Source organism: Mytilus edulis, chromosome 1, assembly GCF_963676685.1.
Source record: "Mytilus edulis chromosome 1, xbMytEdul2.2, whole genome shotgun sequence".
In the NCBI taxonomy this organism is placed as follows: domain Eukaryota; kingdom Metazoa; phylum Mollusca; class Bivalvia; order Mytilida; family Mytilidae; genus Mytilus; species Mytilus edulis.
This window is the reverse complement of record NC_092344.1, coordinates 3,188,461-3,211,496: the sequence shown is the minus strand read 5'-3', so window position 1 is coordinate 3,211,496 and position 23,036 is coordinate 3,188,461. Positions and strand designations below refer to the sequence as shown.

General features: G+C 33.7%; 2 protein-coding genes across 2 annotated transcripts; both read left to right on the top strand.

Annotated features, from left to right (window-relative positions):
- The first annotated feature begins 11,936 nt into the window (after positions 1-11,936).
- On the top strand, positions 11,937-16,439 carry LOC139521810 (protein sll1483-like). Its single transcript, XM_071315449.1, has 5 exons — positions 11,937-12,223; positions 12,972-13,195; positions 14,161-14,350; positions 15,248-15,457; positions 16,016-16,439. The coding sequence occupies exons 1-5, from the start codon at positions 12,067-12,069 to the stop codon at positions 16,129-16,131; spliced, it is 897 nt and encodes a 298-aa protein (XP_071171550.1). The 5' UTR covers positions 11,937-12,066; the 3' UTR covers positions 16,132-16,439.
- Positions 16,440-17,113: 674 nt separating this feature from the next.
- On the top strand, positions 17,114-20,829 carry LOC139521801 (melatonin receptor type 1B-A-like). The gene is made up of 2 exons (XM_071315439.1): positions 17,114-17,742; positions 19,771-20,829. Exons 1-2 carry the CDS (start codon positions 17,481-17,483, stop codon positions 20,610-20,612), a joined length of 1,104 nt encoding a protein of 367 aa, XP_071171540.1. The 5' UTR covers positions 17,114-17,480; the 3' UTR covers positions 20,613-20,829.
- Positions 20,830-23,036: the final 2,207 nt, after the last annotated feature.

The window sequence follows — 23,036 nt, the reverse complement described above, 5'->3', positions numbered from 1 at the left end:
ATACAGTAAAACTTGCATCTGAGACAGTAAAACTTGCATCTGATACAGTAAAACTTGTAATATTAATACTGTGACTACCAATTCGTCTTTTCAGGATCTAAAGGTTTATGGGTAATCTCATTGTTCGTACACCAACATGTAAATAAGGTTACGTTATTGCTTGAATTTCCATTGTATAGAACGTTTTAAACCAATCACAACGTTTTAGTATATGCTTTTGAAAATGTTACCCACAATTCATTAGATTATGAAACTCGAACTGGTATTACATCTCCCGCATGGAGCCCTTCCCAGATTGTTGATTTAACTTTAACTTTAATATTAATTCCGGATATTGATGGAAGATAGAATTACAAGTTTATAATCTACTGTTTAAATGGAATTACTTCTAGCACCTCTCCTAGTCAATTAAAAAGGATTTAAACAATATTGCATGTTAATATATAATATGTGTACATAAAATGAAGAAAAAAAAACAATTTTTGTTTTATATAATTCTAAAAAATCAAGTGCAAATTAACTTGAACACCTAATGTGTATGACCTACTGATTTAACTTTTTTTTTAATTTAATATATGCAACAATTATCATTTAAAGAAAACACTTGACTGATATTTGAACAAACATTTGAAAATTAAAAAATACATACCAGAATCATTTGTAAGGTAATCTTGTTCGTCGTTCGGTGTTATCATATGGCGTTAATTGTCAGTTCTCTTCGATATGTGAGCTTTAAATGTCCCCATGTCATAATCCGCCACTCTTTTCAGTAAGGAATACACAGTTCTATATAGTATGTTAGCAAATATGTACATTTTTAATTGAACAGCAATTATATATTATCATATATCTGGCACATTTCTTGATTTATTAATTGTAGGGTTAAATAAACTTTCATCAAATATTTGTTCATGTTATCTAAATTCATCATCTATTGTAAGTAAGAATCGTGATACTGACCACAAAGATTAGGTATGAGTTTGACTATTAGACAAACAATTATAACATCGTCACGCACCACAACAAAGAAGCCATCAATACGTTTGACTCTGATTAACCAAAGATTGAAACAATAATCAGACTTGCATGATGATTGATCCGGATGAAGGACTCCTGCAGATGATAAATGAAATAAAAGGATGTTGTATTAAAATAGTGTTGTATAAATTTATCTTTGTAAACAGGAGTTTCAATTAGAACTGAGTTATATCGAATATAAAACTGTATTTGTATATGTCAAAATGAGAACGAATCTTAAGTGTTATTTAAAAAAAACGCATATTAATAGTACCTGTATTGGGCATATAAACCAACAGACCAGACACCCATTTCATATACGTAAAACTCATCAGTGGCACTCGAATCAAGCTATTAGAAGGACTACGCGTTAACAAAAGACGACTGTGGTAACTAAGCTTTACAGTGTGCAAATGAAAGTGTATGTTTGGTTTATGGTTGTATTCTGTTGCGCATTCTTCTGTAAGTGTTCTGATTTGTGTTTCGTATACTGATTTTGTCGTTTTGTCTTTTTTGTTTGTTTTTGTATTATTTTTAAGTTCGCTCCCGACTTATGGGTTGATTGTTCCTTTGGTATCTTTCGTCTTTTTTTCAGAATGGAAATTGGAGTTTAGTATGGCGTTCATTATCACTGAACTAGTATATATATTTGTTTAGGGGCCAGCTGAAGGACGCCTCCGGGTGCGGGATCGAAATTCTCGCTGCATTGAAGACCTGTTGGTGACCTTCTGCTGTTGTCGGTTCTATGGTCGGGTTGTTGTCACTGTGACACATTCCCCATTTCCATTCTCAATTTTATTGTATATAGATATAGGAAGATGTGGTGTGAGTGCCAATGAAACAACTCTCCATCCAAATAACAATTTATAAAAATAAACCATTATAGGTCAATGTACGGCCTTCAACACGGAGCCTTGGCTCACAGCTAACAACAAGCTATAAAGGGTCCCAAAATTACTAGTGTAAAACCATCCAAACGGGAAAACCAACGTTCTAATCTATATAAAAAACGAGAAACACGTATAAATCACATAAACAAACGACACTACATCAGTACATCAGATTGCTGACTTAGGACAGGTGCAAACATTTGCAGCGGGACGAAACGTTTTAATGGTACCAAACCTTCTCTCTTTTTCTGGAACAATAGTATAACATCACAACATAGAAAAACACACGATATTATATCAATTGGAAGGCTTAACTCAATCAAAAAACGTTAATAATAGAGATTATAAAAATCTTATATTTTCAATAATCTGGTTTAATTCAATCAAATCTATCGTGTGGGTGCGTGGGTGTTGCAGTCTGTAGCTCATTGCCATATTCGGCATGACCATAGAGGGCGCTCGCAGCTTGAATCAGAATTTTGGAATTTCCGTATCAGCTTGAATTAGAATTTTGGAATTTCCGTATCGGGCACTAGATAATTTGCTGTCGACGAGAAAGCAGGTGTTACACAAATTAGTTAAACTTTTTAAAAGAAAAAGAAAAGATGCCAAACAAGAGAAATGCCATAGGATCGCCATCAAGGGCCATGGGAAAGAAGATTAGAGCGGCTAGCAGGATAGAGAGGACAGAACGAAGAAATCCCCCAAAAGAAGGTACGGAGCTGGCCGGAAAAGAACTGCCAAGAAAACAGAAGGGGTCGGACACGTGGTAGCAGAAGGACGGTCGAAACTACTGATTTCTCATCAGGTAATGAGTTGGAGGAGGATGCACGAGCGTTCCCCGTTTTAAGGCACGACCCGTTACACCTAAACTTTGAAATTGCGAATAATTCCATTGATTTCACTCCGTCACAAGAATCTAGCATTCATGACACAGTGGGGGAACACGTTCTTTTAAAATTAAGGAAAAAAATTTGAGAACGCAAAAAGCAATGGAAGAGGTAAACGAGGGCGATTTGAAATTAAAAAGGGGGAAAATTTGAATTGAAAAAAGATCGTCGAGTGTTTATTTGTCCATAAATGAATGGACTTTAGCATTCATGGTTTTTATGAGTGTCTACATTGAGAAATACAGTACACGGGCACAGGAATTGTTCAAATATATGCGCGATATAAGATTAGCGGCAACGAGGTCAGAAAACTGGGCCACCTATGACGAGCAATTTAGGCTATGAACGTATAAATTTGATCTACGATACTTGAATGCGAATACATAGTTAATAAAATATTAGGGACAAACATTCAAGGCCAAAAAGCAAACAAACAAATCCAAACAAGGCCATGGCAAGACAACACCGCGAAATATTTAACAATTCACTTTTGAAAAAAAAAACGGTTTTCATAATATATACAGGTAAATGAAAAATAACTTTGTAGTTTTAGTTATACTACTTCTGTGTATATAAAATTTTCCAATACTTAGGAATACCAAGAAAGTTCTGTCCTGTAAATACATAATTTAACACTAGATACATATGGGGTGAATATCAACAATAAAACTATACAATTAGAGCTGGATAAAACTTCCCTATACAGATTTAAGGAGAATAATCTTGATGTTCATACAATATAATGGAAGATATATATCAGCAAGCAAAATCGAGAGAATTGTGCACATGATGATACAAGCATGTAAATTAGCACGAAGCATCATTATTATATACTTTTTAAGAAAAAACTGCTGGCCATAAAAAAAAAAAAATTTTCAAGATGGCCACCACCTTTTCTAAAATGGCTGTTTTTTCCAAGTTTAAAATACTTATTTTTCTGGAAAACGTTTTCTTTGACCTTTTAGAATGAAATATTATAAGATCTGGTCGCTATTTTCTTTTCGTGTGACATACATACAAGAAATGAATATTTACCATGTTCAGGGTTTGGGCATGCGCGAAAATATTACAAAATTCACACAAAAACATTTGAACTAATCATTATATACTTAGTGCTTTTGGATTTTTATTGACGTTATGAATTTGTTTAATACCAGTTTTTAAGATTATATACACATAACAATTTCGCGCATGCGCAGACTATTTATAGACATAATTAGCAATTTACACACACTACAAGTTAATCGAAGTACATCTTACAGATAAGGATTTTGATTTTGTAAACATATTTTTCTCATCATTTCATTCCTCTAAACATTTAGGGAGCTACCATTTGATTTTTATGGGGGGCTAGGATGAAAAATTTTGTCCTGCATTTTTTTTAGCTATAATCTCTGTCCTGCCTTTTTAATTTTCACTCTGTTTGGTCCTGCTTTTTTTTTTTTAGTTTATCCTGACTTTTTTTTACCTAAATTGTCGTCCTGACCTTTTTTTTTGGCAATTGTTTCATCCTGCCTTTTTTTTTTACTCAAAACTCCTGTCCTGCCTATTTTTTTCAAATTTCATCCTAGCACCCCCCCCCCCCCCCCCCCCCCCCCCCCTAAAAATCAAATGGTAGCTCCCTTAGGCTCTTCTGTTCGAGTTCGTGTAACTTCTATGATGCCACTGTTTGAAAACACGTCCTTTCATGTGCAATGATCAAGCATTCATTGGATAAGATGAAAAAGGTGGTTAACTTTCTAAATCCCGGGCAACCATAAATTATAGCTGCAGATCAACCCCTTTGGTATTGGCTAAGCAATTTCAGTGGGAATAGCCAGATTTATCGTCATGTTTGGTGGATTGCACATTGCAATGGCTTGCTTTAAAAATCTGAGTGAAATATTGCGTGATAGTGGATGGACATGTGCCCTCACTGAAGCCGATATTGCAACACCTAGAATGGCAAATTATTTTCATGTTTGTTCAAATGTAATTAATTAGGACTAAAAACGCACATCGATCACAGCATGTGTTTTGCTTGAATTGATGATTTCAGCTTATGAAAGCGTAAACGCAGAAAATATTACTCATGACTCTGTGACGTTTAAGTATTTTGATCAACTGGTGTAAGGCGAGAGAGTCATCACGACCATAGTTTAATTTCTGGCCTTCAACTATGAATTAAGAACTTCTTATGCTTTCTGTAGTACGCCCATTTCACAAGTCAGATATCGTACTTTACAAACAGTCCATACCAAGCATGATACCGTATTGTGTTTGTCTTGATCATGTTAATTAGGCTCGAAGGTTGCTGATCCTTTCCGAGATATGGCATCCCTTCACGGACATCACCCACAGGTGGCTATGGGATTTGCAAGTGGTAATTTTACTATGCGTAAGACCAAATAGTTGTTTCTTATATCACAATTGATCAGGCACAAAAACTAATGGAAAACAACACGTTTAATAATTTATTGCGTCCGAAGAGCTTTTCTGGATTTACCTTCATCCGGAACGCTCAAAGCCAAACATTTGAAATCCGAAGATGGATAAGTACCGAAAATCATTAAAGATATATATATAAAAAATACCTAAAATATGTTATGCTTGTTAACGATTTGACTATCTGTGGTGAGTACGGACCTGAATGTAGAGGAATTGATAATTTTGATTTGAAGAACTTCCGTGTAGTATATGCGTCACACCACCACTACATTATTGGCTGCCTTGTCTGTCGGTACGAACACAACATCTGCGAGTACCTTGAGCTTTTTTTTAATTCTAGAAATGGGAATATCATGGATCCTATTATTAATTTCAGAATTGTTTTCTAAATGAGATATTCGAATATTAACAGTTTTCATAATTTTATTCAAATGACTGTCTAAAGATTTTTGTTATCAGATTTTTCACGTTTGCACCAATTTTTACGGTAGGCAAACAGAGCGTCTTTAATGACCTGACGACCTGTTTCCAATCTATTATAGATGGAGGACGGTATTTCGGTATTTTATTGTAGCTGTTTTCCATTTAAAATTACGGAAAATGGAACATTAAGTTTCAAATAAGAAATCCTTGTTTCCGAATGTTAATCACCCCATCCCTCCTTCTCCCGACGACTGTAATGGTCAATGCCGAACTTCCGTTTGACACTTTGTCTTTCATTTTGAGATCATTTTTCTCTCCGTAAAGAGAGCGTTTTGTTTCAATATGTAACTGAATTACCTTTTTCCATTTCGATATTCATAGATAAACAGACACAATTCATGAACTTGATACTGGCCATCTATTTTTACTAAATTTTGAAAGTACTATTTTTATTGTTAATTTTATGCACAGGAGCTTTTACTCATCTGCATGTATTTACATAGAAGCCTTTGAAAGTACATATTACATATAGTTGTCAAATATTTTCACGAGCATCGATATCATGGGTGGATTCTGGATTTTCGAAAAGGTTGACGACGCTCCCAAAACGGAATTATATTATGTTGGACGATTTACTGGTATGCCAACAACTGGTATGCCAACATTGGGGGGGGGGGGGGGTTAATAAGATGGGACATGCTTTCTCCACCGCCCCTTGATTATGCCACTAGTTATGTTGTAGTAAATCAAGCATGGTTAATTAAAGATAAGTCAAATCAGGCTGTGAGTAAAGTCATCATTTCCGTGCATCTTACATATTTAGATAATCGGATTCAATTGAAATAAAGTAATGTCAGAAAACATTTTGGTGACCGTAAATGATAGGGGATTCATGCCCCTTGTGTTCATTCCGCCACTGTATGCTGTTAATGTGAATCTACTCTGAGGTGCAGTCGTTGATTAAGTCTAATAGATATAAGACTATGTAATATGAGTGCCAATGTGACAACTCTCCATTCAAGTCATATAGATATAAGACTATGTAATGTGAGTGCCAATGTGACAACTCTCCATTCAAGTCATATAGATATAAGACTATGTAATGTGAGTGCCAATGTGACAACTCTCCATTCAAGTCATATAGATATAAGACTATGTAATGTGAGTGCCAATGTGACAACTCTCCATCCAAGTCACATAGATATAAGAATATGTAATATGAGTGCCAATGTGACAACTCTCCATTCAAGTCATATAGATATAAGACTATGTAATGTGAGTGCCAATGTGACAACTCTCCATTCAAGTCATATAGATATAAGACTATGTAATGTGAGTGCCAATGTGACAACTCTCCATTCAAGTCATATAGATATAAGACTATGTAATGTGAGTGCCAATGTGACAACTCTCCATCCAAGTCACATAGATATAAGAATATGTAATATGAGTGCCAATGTGACAACTCTCCATTCAAGTCATATAGATATAAGACTATGTAATGTGAGTGCCAATGTGACAACTCTCCATTCAAGTCATATAGATATAAGACTATGTAATGTGAGTGCCAATGTGACAACTCTCCATCCAAGTCACATAGATATAAGAATATGTAATATGAGTGCCAATGTGACAACTCTCCATTCAAGTCATATAGATATAAGACTATGTAATATGAGTGCCAATGTGACAACTCTCCATTCAAGTAATATAGATATAAGACTATGTAATGTGAGTGCCAATGTGACAACTCTCCATTCAAGTCACACAGATATAAGAATATGTAATATGAGTGCCAATGTGACAACTCTCCATTCAAGTCATATAGATATAAGACTATGTAATGTGAGTGCCAATGTGACAACTCTCCATCCAAGTCACATAGATATAAGAAGATGTGATATGAGTGCCAGTGTGACAACTCTCCATTCAAGTCACATAGATATAAGAAGATGTAATATGAGTGCCAATGTGACAACTCTCCATCCAAGTCACATAGATATAAGAATATGTAATATGAGTGCCAATGTGACAACTCTCCATTCAAGTCATATAGATATAAGACTATGTAATGTGAGTGCCAATGTGACAACTCTCCATTCAAGTCATATAGATATAAGACTATGTAATGTGAGTGCCAATGTGACAACTCTCCATTCAAGTCACACAGATATAAGAATATGTAATGTGAGTGCCAATGTGACAACTCTCCATTCAAGTCATATAGATATAAGACTATGTAATGTGAGTGCCAATGTGACAACTCTCCATTCAAGTCATATAGATATAAGACTATGTAATGTGAGTGCCAATGTGACAACTCTCCATTCAAGTCATATAGATATAAGACTATGTCATGTGAGTGCCAATGTGACAACTCTCCATTCAAGTCATATAGATATAAGACTATGTAATGTGAGTGCCAATGTGACAACTCTTCATTCAAGTCATATAGATATAAGACTATGTAATGTGAGTGCCAATGTGACAACTCTCATTTCAAGTCATATAGATATAAGACTATGTAATGTGAGTGCCAATGTGACAACTCTCCATTCAAGTCACACAGATATAAGAATATGTAATATGAGTGCCAATGTGACAACTCTCCATTCAAGTCATATAGATATAAGAATATGTAATATGAGTGCCAATGTGACAACTCTCCATTCAAGTCACAATTTGTAAAAGCAAATCATTATATGTCACATTACGACCTTCAACTCGGAGCCGTGGCTCGCACCGAACTGCACGCTATAAAGGGACCCAAACTATTACAAGTTTTAAACCATTCAAACAGGAAAACCAACGGTCAAATCCATATAAAAAATTAAAAACATATCAACAAACGACAATGACTGAACACCAGATTCCTGACTTAGGAAAGGTGCAAATATTGCTGCGGGTTTAAACGTTTTAATAGGCGCAAACCTTCTCCTAACCAGAAAAAATAGCAAAACATCAAAACATAGAAAGACACAGTATTAAATATCAATTGAAATGACTTGTTGATAAATATTCCATATCAACTTCACAAATAATACATGATGGTCTTGGTGTATAGATTATGCGTACTGACGTTGTTTACATCTTAATAACGTGTTATATTGTTCTTTTATTTGTCTTTGTTCTATTTTTATTATTACTTTTACTATTTGGTCGGTTTTTGGTAATATTCATTTGACGTGGCTCGGTACTTATGCATCCCGTCAATGTGTTGTTTGTATTATCTTTCATTTTTGCGTGTGTGCTTTGTACGTGTGACTTTTTGTGTTTCTTTTGTACATATGACGTGGCCCTGTACTTTTAAACATCCCGCCATTATGTTGTGTTTCTATTATAATCCCATTATGTTATTGTTCTCTTTACTAAATACTTTGAACGACAAAATTATTTTATATCTTTAACTATGTAACGTTTCGTTCTGACGTCAAACATACGATTCTACGCCAGAGCTGATGTGAACCTAGCCATTCAGTCAAAGGACTTCAATTATTTCAATCCTTTATGGGTTGATTTATATTACAAAAATAAGTGAGCAATAAATGTGGTTGTTAAATTTGATATAAGCTTTTTGTGTGCTTCTTTGTTAAATATTTGTTTGTTTTTGTTCTGATTGAGATTGTGAAACGGTGATGACTGCTGTACCCCTATTTGGACAATTTTACCTATGTTGTCCGTTTTGTTAACGCATCGGTGTAAATATAATGGAGTTTGATGCGACTGTCATATAAGTGAGGTTTAGCAGCGCTATAAAACCAGGTTCAAACCACCATTTTCTACATTTGAAAATGCCTTTACTAAGTCAGAAATAATTATTGTGACAGTTGTTGTCCATTCGTTTGATGTGTTTTGTCTTTTGGTTTTGCCATTTGATTAGGGACTTTTCGTTTTGAATTTTCCTCGGAGCTCAGTATTTTTGGGATTTTACTTTTTACTCAATCAACATACACTGAACAAATAAATTTGATCTATGCAACAAAGTAAATATAACAAACAAGAATGTGTCCAAAGTACACGGATGCCCCACTCGCACTATTATTTTACATGTTCAATGGACCGTGAAATTGGGTAAAAAATCTAATTTGGCATTAAATTAGAAAGATCACACCATAGGGAACATGTGTACTAAGTTTCAAGTTGATTGGACTTCAGCTTCATCAGAAACTACCTTGACCAAAAACTTTAACCTGAAACTCACACATTCATTTTGTATGTTCAGTGGACCGTGAAATTGGGGTCAACAATTTAACTTGACTGTAAAATTATAAAGATCATATCATAAGGAACATGTGTACTAAGTTTCAAGTTGATTGGAATTCAGCTTCATCAGAAACTACCTTGACCAAAAACTTTAACCTGAAACTCACACTTTCATTTTCTATGTTCAGTGGACCGTGAAATTGGGGTCAAATGTTTAATTTGGCTCTAAAATTAGAAAGATCATATCATAAGGAACATGTATACTAAGTTTGAAGTTGATTGGACTTCAGCTTCATCAAAAACTACCTTGACCAAAAACTTTAACCTGAAGCGGGACAGACGGACGAACGAACGGTACGACGGACGGACGGACGAACGGACGGACGCACAGAACAGAAAACATAATGCCCCTCTACTATCGTAGGTGGGGCATAAAATAAGAACTTAAAGCTCACTGTGAAATTTATCTTTATGATTTATTACTGAAGCGATTCTCCTAAATTTATTTGTGAAGTTTACCATTCTGTCTCATTTTGATTTTGTTGATAAAGATTTAGAAATTAAAGGACTAAGTCAGTGCTCAAAATGTATTTAAACCGGCTCACTTGTTGTGTACCTGTTCCAAGTCTACCGTTTATATAAGTCAGTGTTGAAGGCAGTCTTTATCTATAGTGCCTAACAAGATTTTGTGAGGTAGACGAAAGTGACTTTAAAACGATCGTATTGACTTTTGATGTGCAGAAATAGGCAGATCGGACATATTTTGACTTTAGTTACTTACTTCTTAAGTTTGGGATTAATTGTAATCAACATATTCCAATGAGACTGAAAAATGCTTTTTTTTATTATGATAAATAATAATTTTACCTGCCGTAGTCGTGCGTAAAATATATTTCGGTATTTCTCTTACGAAAATGACTTGTTTAATGGAACAAAACGTATTATTTGTAAACTTTCTCTTTACTCTTCACAATAGGCTTTTAAAAAATAACCTTTCCAACTGTATATTCCGAAAATTTTGTGAAAATCGAATAAGTGGCAATTCTTACCTTTCATACCTTAACTTTCATTGATAAAACATAATATTGACTCGTCCAGTGTCCAGTTTGAAGGTCATTTTAGTTACCGGTCACATTCATGCACGTTCTAATTAATCAATAGTCATGTTTGAAAAGCATAAACAAGTTTGAAGGTAAACTAATAACAACTTAATCCAATCAAATTGCCTACGATTCAATAACAATGACCAGTCCACATCATAAAAATGTATAGGGGTAAACTGGGTAGGGAGAAAATGTCAGATATATTAAGTTCATTATTTTGCAATAACGAGTAAAAATTTGTTAACCAATAGATTTGTTATAATTTCATAATCATGTCGTTATGTATTGGTATAGTTTTTGGATCTTTCATTAGCGTATTTAAGGCTGTAGAAAGTTTGGCCTTCAAAAGTCAACATAATCATTGACTTTATAAAGAAAATTCGCCTTTTTAAAACATTGAATGTTTCACAAATAATACGCGACAACAAAGCAAAATCATTTCTTAAAACACTGCAAAAAAAATAATTCTGATTGATGCAGTGGTATTGTCATAAATTGCACTGGAGTGAACAGTGGTACATCAAACGTCGAATTCCCTCACACAATGTTATCACACACTATAGTTATCATTATTTATATTTATTGGGTTATCACAAATAGGTAATTGCTTCAGATTACGGCGGTACGTCAAGCGAAGTAGGAACTGAATACTCCGCAAGAGCACATGAGTTTATCCCCAGTTTTTGTTGTGTTCATGTTACTGATTTTTAAATTTTTTGACTACGTTTTTAGACAAGTTTTTTTTGTCTTTAACATGTTTAAGTCGTTTTTATTATTTACCACCGTATTGTCTGAACTTATGATGAATTTTCGATTACCCCGTGGTCAAAGAAAAATGATTGGTCTCATGACAGTAATCCATCCACACACTCAAAACCGGAATGACATCAAGTACCTGTATGTACACAGATATATAAATGTTGTATAACCGGGATTTGAACCTTCTTCATTTTAACCTTCAACACGGGTGTGAACCACGTGATTAAACATTTTATATAACTTTAACTATACACTCAACCGTAACAGTCAGCTGCTATTTTTTTAGAACCTTGCTCAATAGTAGGTAGCTTATTTTCAGCTTGTGATTAAAACTGCTGCTTTAGTAGAACCAACATGAATATGATGAAGTTCTCGTACATTTTGCTGTTGAGTGTAATCACTGGCTGTTTATGTGAGGATAATATTGTCCAATTGGCAGGAAAACTGGGAGCAAATACGTTAGTACAGCTGGTCAAGGCCGCCGGTCTAGCTGACGTTCTATCATCAGCAGGTATTTTATGAATTATCTGTACAACTTTAGTAGGACATATAGTTTACCTGTCAGAAAGATAACGCGTTACTTATATAACTATACAAGTGTATAAATAACCACAGAAATGTAGGTCACTTTACCTATAAAAATACAAGTTTATAAATAGCCATAGCTAACACTCATAGTATTGATTGGAAAACACCGGTTACTATTTATCTAGCCATTTGTATACATAATTGTATGTATTCTGTATATCTCCATTTTCAATGAAATATGATGTAAATTTAAAAGACTGCATAAATCGACAAAGATAATGTGTTTAAAAAAACCCATGTGCTGTACATATTAGCTAACAAAAACAATAACTTCCTTAGAATTGAACAATTTGTCCGGTCCATTGTGATAATGTTTTAATTAATTAATATTAATATTTAAATGTTGGTAAGTAGCCATTTTTTTAAGATGCATTGTACTGAAATATACAAGACCGTTTTCTTTACATTGGAAAATCAGTTTTCAGATGATAAATATTGCTCTGTTCTTTATAAAATGTATCATGGACATTGATAATGAGCACAGGATGTCAACTAAGTGACATACTTGTATAAAGGCCATTTAGTAGATCAATACAGTACGGTCAATGCATACGATGTTTATCGGCTATTTAGTAGAGGTCATAGTAAATCATGTAAATTATATCTTAATATACGCACGCTGTGTTTATACAAATTTAAAAATATTTATCAAGAGACTGTTTACATTTTAGGTCCGTTTACAGTATTTGGTCCAACTGACGAGGCATTCGCTAGTCTACCACCTGGTGTTGTAGATAGTTTGAAAAAAGACCACAAGCTTCTTGCTCAAGTATTAGAATTTCACGTTCTCAAAGGAAGTGTATTTTCTAACCAAATTACAGATGAAGGGATTGTTCCAACGCTTAATCCAGCTGCCAGTATTAGAACTAACATATATCCATGGTTTGAACCAAAGGTAGTTTTTTTTAAAGTAAAATAGTGTTTTAAAAATATTTCATTTTCGATTTCTATTCAAAGATTATCGATCAGAAAAAAGTGTAGTTTTAGGATAGTAAAAAGAAATATATATAAAAATAGAACAAATGGTTAGAGGTAACGTTACACATAAAACATTTCTCGACCCTAACTTATCAACAATAAAAGATACAGTGGTTGAAAAATCTCAAGTTATGAGAAGGCAACGATTTTGAGACCCTTTAAAAGCAAACTGATAAAACCTTGCAAAAAAAAACAATGAACGGCAAGGCTACTAATATTAAGTTAAATTAGCTTAATATGTGTCTTTTAACGATTTGACAAAAAGTGTTCCTGTATTGTAACGTGGTAACAGTGCTACAAACAAAATGGTGAACTATATCCCCTTCCTCTTATATAATGCAAGGATATAGCGACTTTATAAAGATAAACAAAATATTATCTAGTTATTTTATTTTGTAGAACAGAGGCGGACAAAAATAGCAGAATTTTTTTTCCAAAGTAATAAGACAGCTTTTTCCCTGCCCTTACGTACAGTCAATTTGACAATTTACGAGAGTCTTGTTTTCGCTTATTCGGGATAAAAGGGAAAGTTTTGGGAAAAATTTGATTTTTAAGAACAATAAGAATTTAAGACATAAAAAAAAAGTTTCCCTTTGAACTCACGAAATTCAAACTCTGTGATAATTAAGCGCGATACAGTTATGTGATGCATAAAGTATGTGTCTGGCAGACAGACAGAGCATTCATTACTTCTTTCAAATAGTTTTGGGAAGTACACTTGATTCCCTGTTATATTATACAGATAGATACTGAGTACAAGACGTTAATTTCTAGCTAGTAACTGCTACCTTTTTTGAGGTACAGTTACATGCACACTTTATTCAATGTTATATTTTACTTATAAATACTGATTTTATAACACAAGACCTTTTATATTTATAGCTGGTGACTGCTACTGGAAGTCCAGTGGTATTAGCTGACCAAAAGGCATCAAACGGAGTGATACACGTTATAAGTAGAGTTATGTTTCCTCTCCCAACGGAAAACCTTGTAGCTACTGTGGCTAAAAATAAAGATTTAATGACTTTGGTAAAAGCTGTTACTTTGGCCAAACTGGTCAAGACATTGTCCGGTATGTATATTACATAAAACTAGATAAAATAGTTATCAAAGGTACCAGACTTATAATTTAATACGCCTGGCGCGCATTTCGTCTACATAAGACTCGTCAGTGACGCTCAGATCAAAATAGTTATAAAGCAAAACAAGTAAAAAGTTGAAGAGGATTAAAGACCTAAAATTCCTAAAAAATGTTTGAATATCAAGAAATGTATTAATATGTCATATGAAGGCACGTGCTGTCAAGGTATCCGGATAGGGTTAACACATATCTGTCTTAGATATTTATTTTTTGCAAAGATCCATGTCATAGTAAAATCACAACCCTGATTTATAGAAATTTTCCAGCTTTCCTTGCATCTTATTTGGATCTTATTTGGGATTATTCCGGGACTGAAACATATTGATATACTCGATATCATATTTTTATACGCCCGTCAAAATTTTGACGGGACGTATTATGATATACAAATGTCCGGTGTCCGTCCGTCCGTCCGTCCGTTCGTCTGTCTGTTCGGCGTAAACATGTCGCACTGTAACTTGAGAACGACTTATCTAAATTTCATGAAACTTAATATAGTTGTTTTTTATGATGGTCAAATGATCTGTATACTTTTTGGTGAAAATAAGATTTAAACTTTTTGAGTTACGGCACTTTGTAACTAAAACAGGGGTGTGTTTTTTTCACATGTCGCACCGTATCTCAAAAACTATTCTTGATTATTGCTTAAAACTTTACACACTTCTTAGTTATATTAATCTTAATATCTGTATACTTTTTGGTGATGATTCAAAATTTAATTTTTGAGTTACTATCGCTCGGGCAAAACTAATCACGAATAAAATGCCTACCTATGTTAAAACTACAATAAAGTATAGCTTGTATCAATTATTTCTTAATTAATTCTAGGTCCAGATCCATACACATTGTTTGCACCAACAAATGAAGCCTTTGAAAAGTTACCAGCTGGATTCCTTGAGAAGTTGTCGAAGAATATCACAGCTCTGACGGAAGTCTTAACATACCACGTGATACCACTGACCTATTACAGCGCAGGACTTAAAAACCTGTCGGTTAAGACTGTGGAGGGAAACAATGTAACAATCAGAGTCAGTCCAGGTAAATGTAAATGCACATGGTTACACACATGAAGTTAAGAATTCAGATAGTCAATTACACTGCATTGAATTGCACCAATCTGTTATTCTTTTTAGAAAGAAAACTCTTTATATATAAAACCAAAAAAGTGGACTCATTTCATTGTTTTAGCTACTAGTGTTAATGAGAGTTTCATGCAGAAATGAAAGACATTCAAGACAAACCATTAAAAGATTGTTTATTCAATGAGAACTTTTTGTCGGGAGCCAGTGCCAGTTATTCAGGGGTTGTTGTTCGTTGGTGAATCTTGATTTGATCATAAATCAAGCAGTTGTTTTTTCTTCTTTCAATTGAATTATTTTTTTTACATGTCGGGGACTTTGCTTAACATCTACGCCTATTATGTATCTTTGATATTTTTATGTTAAAAGGCTAACAATTTTTGATGTTAAAATTTTGTTGGTAGTAGTTTTATGACTATGAGATAAGTTTGTTAATTTCACACATGAAGATAAACCAGATTAAATAACATTAGATCCAAAATGTACTGGACTGATTTTGACCTCTTGATTTTTGTAGATGGAGTAAAGATAAACCAAGCAAGAGTGATTGTAGCAGATCAGTCTGTATCAAATGGCGTTTTCCACGTGATTGATTCTGTTCTTTGTCCTCCTGAAGTCTGCCCGTCTCTATAGGTAACGTGATTGATTCTGTCATGTGTCCTCCTGAAGTCTGCACGGTGTCTGCACGGTGTCTTTAGGTCACGTGATTGATTCTGTCCTGTGCATAATTATCGGGTCCATTAGATTAAACTGCAGAATCTCAATGAATATTCATAATATTTAAAGATATGTACACATTTTTGCTAATAATTTTAATGTAAAAAATATGTGATTTTGTAATATTTCTCATTGTTATTACATATTTCTTTTTGTATAATATATGTTTTTGATATATTTTATTCTTTTGTTAGTCCTATATTAAAAAAAGATTAAGAATTTGATTTTTACTTTTTATCATGTTTAGACTTTTAATCAACGTTCAGAATCTAAAACTAAATGACACGGTAGTGTTCGAGCTTGACTCTAAGGGCAGAAGGATGCCAGTTGACAGAGACAGTGTTCAAAGTTGTATATTAGGCCATAAGGAGGTGGCAGTTGACAGAAGCAGTGTTCCAACTTGAATCTTAGGCCAGAAGTGTGTGTGAGAGTTTAGAGGTTTATACATGTCTATGCCGTCGTTCACATTCGGATCTGTTGACACAGTAAAACAAAATATAAATATATTTTACATTACTCGACTTTCTGTATAACCGACCGTACAACCAAAAGGACGTGTGCAACATTTCGAGCAGGGTCTGATTACCCGCCCAGATCGTACAACCAAAAGGATGTGTGCCACATTTGGAGCAGGGTCTGATTACCCGCCCAGAACACCTGGGATTACCCCGGTTTTTGTTGGGTTTGGGTAGATCGGTCGTTAGTTTTTTACATTGTCTTTTGTATTCTGTCTTTTTGTTCTTTTTGTTATTCCCCATGGCGTTGTCAGTTTATTTGGGACTTATAAGGATGAGTGTAGAAAGATATGATAACTAGAAGTTGCATTAAAAAAAATCATAGTTTAATAAGGGATTGTTAATCCAAGGATATGAATTAGCAATTATAGAACTAAAAGCCCAGAACGTCATCGAGATAAACAATGATTGGCCTGTAAAAAAGGAAAAACTTTGTATTTTACTTCCGATGAAATGTATTCTAATTTGTTTTTTACTTATCATTACAAATATAGTCATTTTTTTGGTGCATCGCCATAATAACCGATAATTTTTACGCATATGTTTACGTGATATTATCACACACATGAAGGTGTCTTGAAGAATTTATAAAAGAGGAGAACACATCTGGTTATTATTAAAGTATATACAAACGACGATTCACCTCAAGCCAAACACAAATTTAACTGTTTAAAATAGATTGTATCTGAATTTTGCCGAACGGACATCGCATTCGTCAATTTTCTAGAGTTCTACTTACAGCATTGAATTATGAATACGACTTTTAATACACCTGGATACGTTTCAAAATATTTTGGAAAATACGAATTCATTCAAGAATCTCCAGGCTTAGCAATTACATGTATAGTTTTGCAGACTTTTGCGTCTCTTGTGGGAACATTCGGAAATGCTCTAATTTTGATCATAACAGCAAGATCGAAAGGTACGATGACCGTGCAGTCTATATTTATCGTTAATATAGCAATATCAGACATGTACGTTACTTTAATGGCGGATCCTATGAGCATTGTTGGTAAGTACTAGTAGCTATTTTATATCACGTTCCAATTGGAAACAGTAAATTTTAAACAAATTATCGCTCAATAGCAACATTTTCACATGGTGCTGGTGTCTACAGAAATCATCATTGACATCAGATAACAATAACATCCTCTTTAGTTCTAGAATCATAATCTTGTAAGGTCTTCCTTTGCCGCAAGGGTTTCTGAGTTTTTTTATTTTGCATATGAATTTGCACAGCCACTGTCATTTAGACTGAGACATATCGATACACAATCTTCTTTGACTTTGAATCTTCGACAAGGGTTGGTTTCAAGACAAAATGTCTTTTAATCAACTGGTTAAGAAGAAAATATATACGAAGGCTTCGAAAAATGGTGTTAACGTGTGCCTGTTTTTAGATTGTTACTTATTTGTTATATTCGAGTTCACATGACTCCTTTTATATAATATAAAAAAAAATCGACTTGAAACATTGTTGTGAATTACAACTTATTTAAAACACAGAATAACTATCTTGATAAATTTAATTGATCTTTCATGTCTCCCTGTAATAATGGACAACCTCCATTTTATATAAAAATAATAGAGTACTGATTTACACTTAAGTCATAGAGAACATGGTTTATTTGATACTTTAAAATCAGTACTATCTTTGTCTGTCTTGTTTAAGTTGTTTTTGTGTTCCGAGCCAGTCTAATCAATCAAGTCTCTGCTTAGGAATATTTACGGTATGTTTTTATGCTGAGCTGTTACACCACTTTCCCAGATAATTGGAGGGTTGAGCGTTTAGAAACATACTTTACCTCGCCATATTCCTTTTGTGTATGTCTCCAGTCAGGAAGCTGAATTTATTCGTATATGTTACTATCTGTCTTACTTGAAATGATTTAGTATTGTTTTGTCATAAATCAGGATACGGTCGAGGTTTGTCTATTTTTCAAGACAGTTTGTTGACCTATAGTAGCTTATATATAAGTCGTTTAGACTGTTGTTCATAGTTGTCAGTTTGGCAATCGTACAATATGGTTTTTTATATAGGGTTGTGTCGGTTCATATTATAACTAAAACGCAAAAGGAAAGAAAACAAAGTTTTAAAATTATCATTAATGCGTGTTTAATAAATATAAGTATCTTCTGTCATACATATAAGTTTAGAGTTTCTGGGTAAAATAGAAAATTGTTTTTGAGCATCTGAGATAACACGCGGTTTTTGGTGAATTGTCTAGTCTTTTGATATCTTGGGGTTTCTTTTGTAGACTGTTGTATGACTTTTATTCTTATTTTAATTTTTTTTATCTATTAGATAAAACAAGTATATACACACCACATTACAAAAAAAAAAAGGGAAATGTTTTACATCTCACAGTCAGTGAGGCCTTCCTTACGGAGCAACACACTTATATCCTCACAGCAGGTGTTTACGGCCCTAGCTCCGGTTTGAGTTTATAATTCATTATCTGAACAATAAACATTATCGTTAGGTCATACATTTGATAGCACACGGGATCATACTGGTTTCATATCCGTGAAAAAATATCTGCCGAAGTTTTGTGCTTAAAGCTTAACCTTCAGATTAAAAGCACATGGCAATAACAGATCATTTTTAATTCTGAATTGTTTCAAAGAAAGCATTCGATTCTATTATGATATTTTTTTCATTATAGTAAATATGTATAAAGTATCAATAACACCAACTTAGTTAACTATTAATTTCGAATTGTCTCTGGGTATTGATCTGATATTTTAAAACCCTTGCACCTGATTATAATCCAAAATACAAAGCATATTTCATACTAGCAAATAAGTAATAGATAACAATAACAGCATGCGTCTGTCTCGCTTGTCTTAGGAACACTATTATTTCCTTGAATCTTTGAATAATTTGTTTTGGTCAATACTTTCCATATTAACTCATTTTAGATACCAAGCGTATTATTTGGACGCCACAACAAAGTAAAATAACAAAGCGTATCGTCGTATGCAAAAGACTCATCTCGAAGTATCAAATATGATATCACATATTTATCTTTTTTTTCAGGGAAAATTGAAGGCCGGCCATTTTTCATGCAGTATCCAATGCTGTGCGAGATAATTGGGAAAATGTGTACCATCTCATGTATTGTGTCTTTGGGGTCCATCACACTTCTCAGTTTCAACAGATACATACTAATTTGCTACAACTCTTATTACGAGAAAATATTCACTCGGACGTCATGTATCATTATGTGCATGTCACTGTATGTCCTTGGAATAATCATGGTTCTACTTAATTACGCTGGAATTGGCGGACATGGTTTTGATGACAAAAGTTTGGAATGTATTTGGGACAGAAAGGCAACGTACAGTTTTACAGTATTTTTTTCTGTTTGTCTTGTGTGGATTCCATTGACAGTTGTTGGAATTTCTTACTTCAAACTGTTTTTGTTTGTCCGAAATAAACGAAAACAAGTAACAAGTAAAAACAGCGCACAAAACATTGACAACAAATCCCTGCGCCTAGCAAAAGCAATATTTTTTGTGTATGCGGTATTTTCAATTTGTTGGATACCTTTCGCCATATTGCTTGTGGCCGATACGGATGATACATTTTCCCACGAAGTACATCTTTGCATCACAGTGTTTGCCCATTTTCATCCATCATTTAATTTTTTTATCTATTATTTTTCAAATAGAAAATTTAAATCAGATTTTCACAAAATATTTCATATTGGCAAGAAAGACAATGTTAAAGTTTCGCTATCGTCTGTCAGGAAAATCAAAAGCAAATCATCTCTATCTGATATGAAAACATCTTCAACTAATTTGAAAACATCTTCATCTGATATGATAACATCTTTATCTGATATGAAATCATCCTCATCCAATCTGTTCGCATCTTAATCTAAAGATAAAATAACACTTTATAACAGGAACCCGTCAGTAAGTTATTTTCTAAATAAAAAAAAACTATTGTTATTTGATGATTGTTTGTAGGTATCTCATTTACGTATTCCCACTTATCTTTTTATTCATATTTCATCAGTAAGTTCCGATAGACTTTCTTGTCAAGTTGCTAATTCTATGTAAAAGTCATATAATACTTAAAATTTAAAACAATTTTGATATGTTGACACTTGAATAGCCAACAAAAAGGCAACAGTAGTAAACCGCTGTTAAATGGTCATAAACCCCTATGCAGATAGCAAACTCATAAGCTCGAACACACCACAGAATGGATAGCAAACTCATACTCTCAAACACACCACACAAATGGATAAGAAACTCATAAGCTCAAACACACCACACAAATGGATAGCAAACTCATAATCTCAAACACACCACACAAATGGATAAGAAACTCATAAGCTCAAACACACCACACAAATGGATAGCAAACTCATAATCTCAAACACACCACACAAATGGATAGCAAACTCATAATCTCAAACACACCACACAAATGGATAGGAAACTCATAATCTCAAACACACCACACAAATGGATAGCAAACTCATAATCTCAAACACACCACACAAATGGATAGCAAACTCATAAGCTCAAACACACCACACAAATGGATAGCAAACCCATAATTGCAAACACACCACACAAATGGATAGCAAACTCATAATCTCAAACACACCACACAAATGGATAGCAAACTCATAATCTCAAACACACCACACAAATGGATAAGAAACTCATAATTGCAAACACACCACACAAATGGATAGCAAACTCATAAGCTCAAACACACCACACAAATGGATAAGAAACTCATAATCGCAAACACACCACACAAATGGATAGCAAACTCATAATCTCAAACACACCACACAAATGGATAAGAAACTCATAATCTCAAACACACCAAACAAATGGATAGCAAACTCATAATTGCAAACACACCACACAAATGGATAAGAAACTCATAAGCTCAAACACACCACACAAATGGATAACAACTGTCATACTCCTCACTTGGTACATGTATTTTAAACAAATTTCACCATACAAACTAAACCATGATACAGTTAAACTTCATGATTTGTTAACAAAAGAGTTCATTACAAAGCAGATATAAAAAATACCATTGTTCGTGATATGAAATGCTTAATACATGAAAAATAACAGTAGTATACCGCTGTTTGAAAGTCATAAATCGATTGAAAAAAACAAATCCGGGTTACAATCTAAAACTGAGGTAAACATATAAGGTAAGAATAGACAGTTAGGAAAAAATATAAAAATTTGCTCTTATAAATTTTACCATCCTCTTTTCATTGCTTTCTTGCAATATTAAGCTTACTATTTGTGTCATATATGTGCATATGTATGTAATCAGAATCTTCCATAGATTTTATATCCAGTATATAAAATGTTAAACTATAGTTTCTTTTGGGTGTATCCATGGCAACAATTTGCATTTATTTGCTATAAAATAATGCAAAAAGGTGGGAAAAGATGTCACATATTTCCCCAAAATTTGGCAGAAAGTAGAATTTCAATCGCTTGAAGTAATACCTTTTTGAAACTTTTTACATATATCTTTCAGTTAATCCAATGAAAATCATATGTCTTCTGTCGCATTTTTTTTAAAATTGCGTCAAAAACTTCGTGTAGAAAAAAAGTGTTTGTAAACATTACAATAATTTCTGGACAGATGGCTGGTATAGCTATGAAAATACGGAGATTCAAACAGAAAATAGCCAATAAAACATGTAAAAAATAATCTTGATGATCATATAAACCATCTTTGAAGGCTAAATTAGTACTCAGCTGTCTACAAATTAATTTTATTACACAATAACTTTCATATTTGAAAAATCAACCGGGGGCCAAAATGCGAAACTAAACACATGACTGTGTATTGCTACCTAATCTATAAGCAGGAAAACAACGAAACAACAGAAAGACTGAAGTGCAATAAAAAACCAAAACGACAATGCAACACAAAACCAAAACGAACTATAATATAACAACTAAAATCTACCAATTGCATGTAAGTATAAAACAAAATAGAGGATGGAAATGGGAAATATGTCTGAGAGATAACAACCCGACCAAAAAGCAGATAACAGCCGAATTCCACCAATTAGTCATCAAGACAGCAAGATAATCCCGCACCCGAAGGCGGGCAGGTAGCCCCTTAATAAAAATCTGTTCTAGTTCAGCGAAAACAGTTTCATACTACACTCCCAAATTATATAAACGAACCACAATTAAAAATACTTACAAAGGACAGAGGCTCCTGACGTGGGACAGGCGCGAAAATGCGGCGGGGTTAAACATGTTTTGTGAGATTTCATAATAAACAATAGAAAA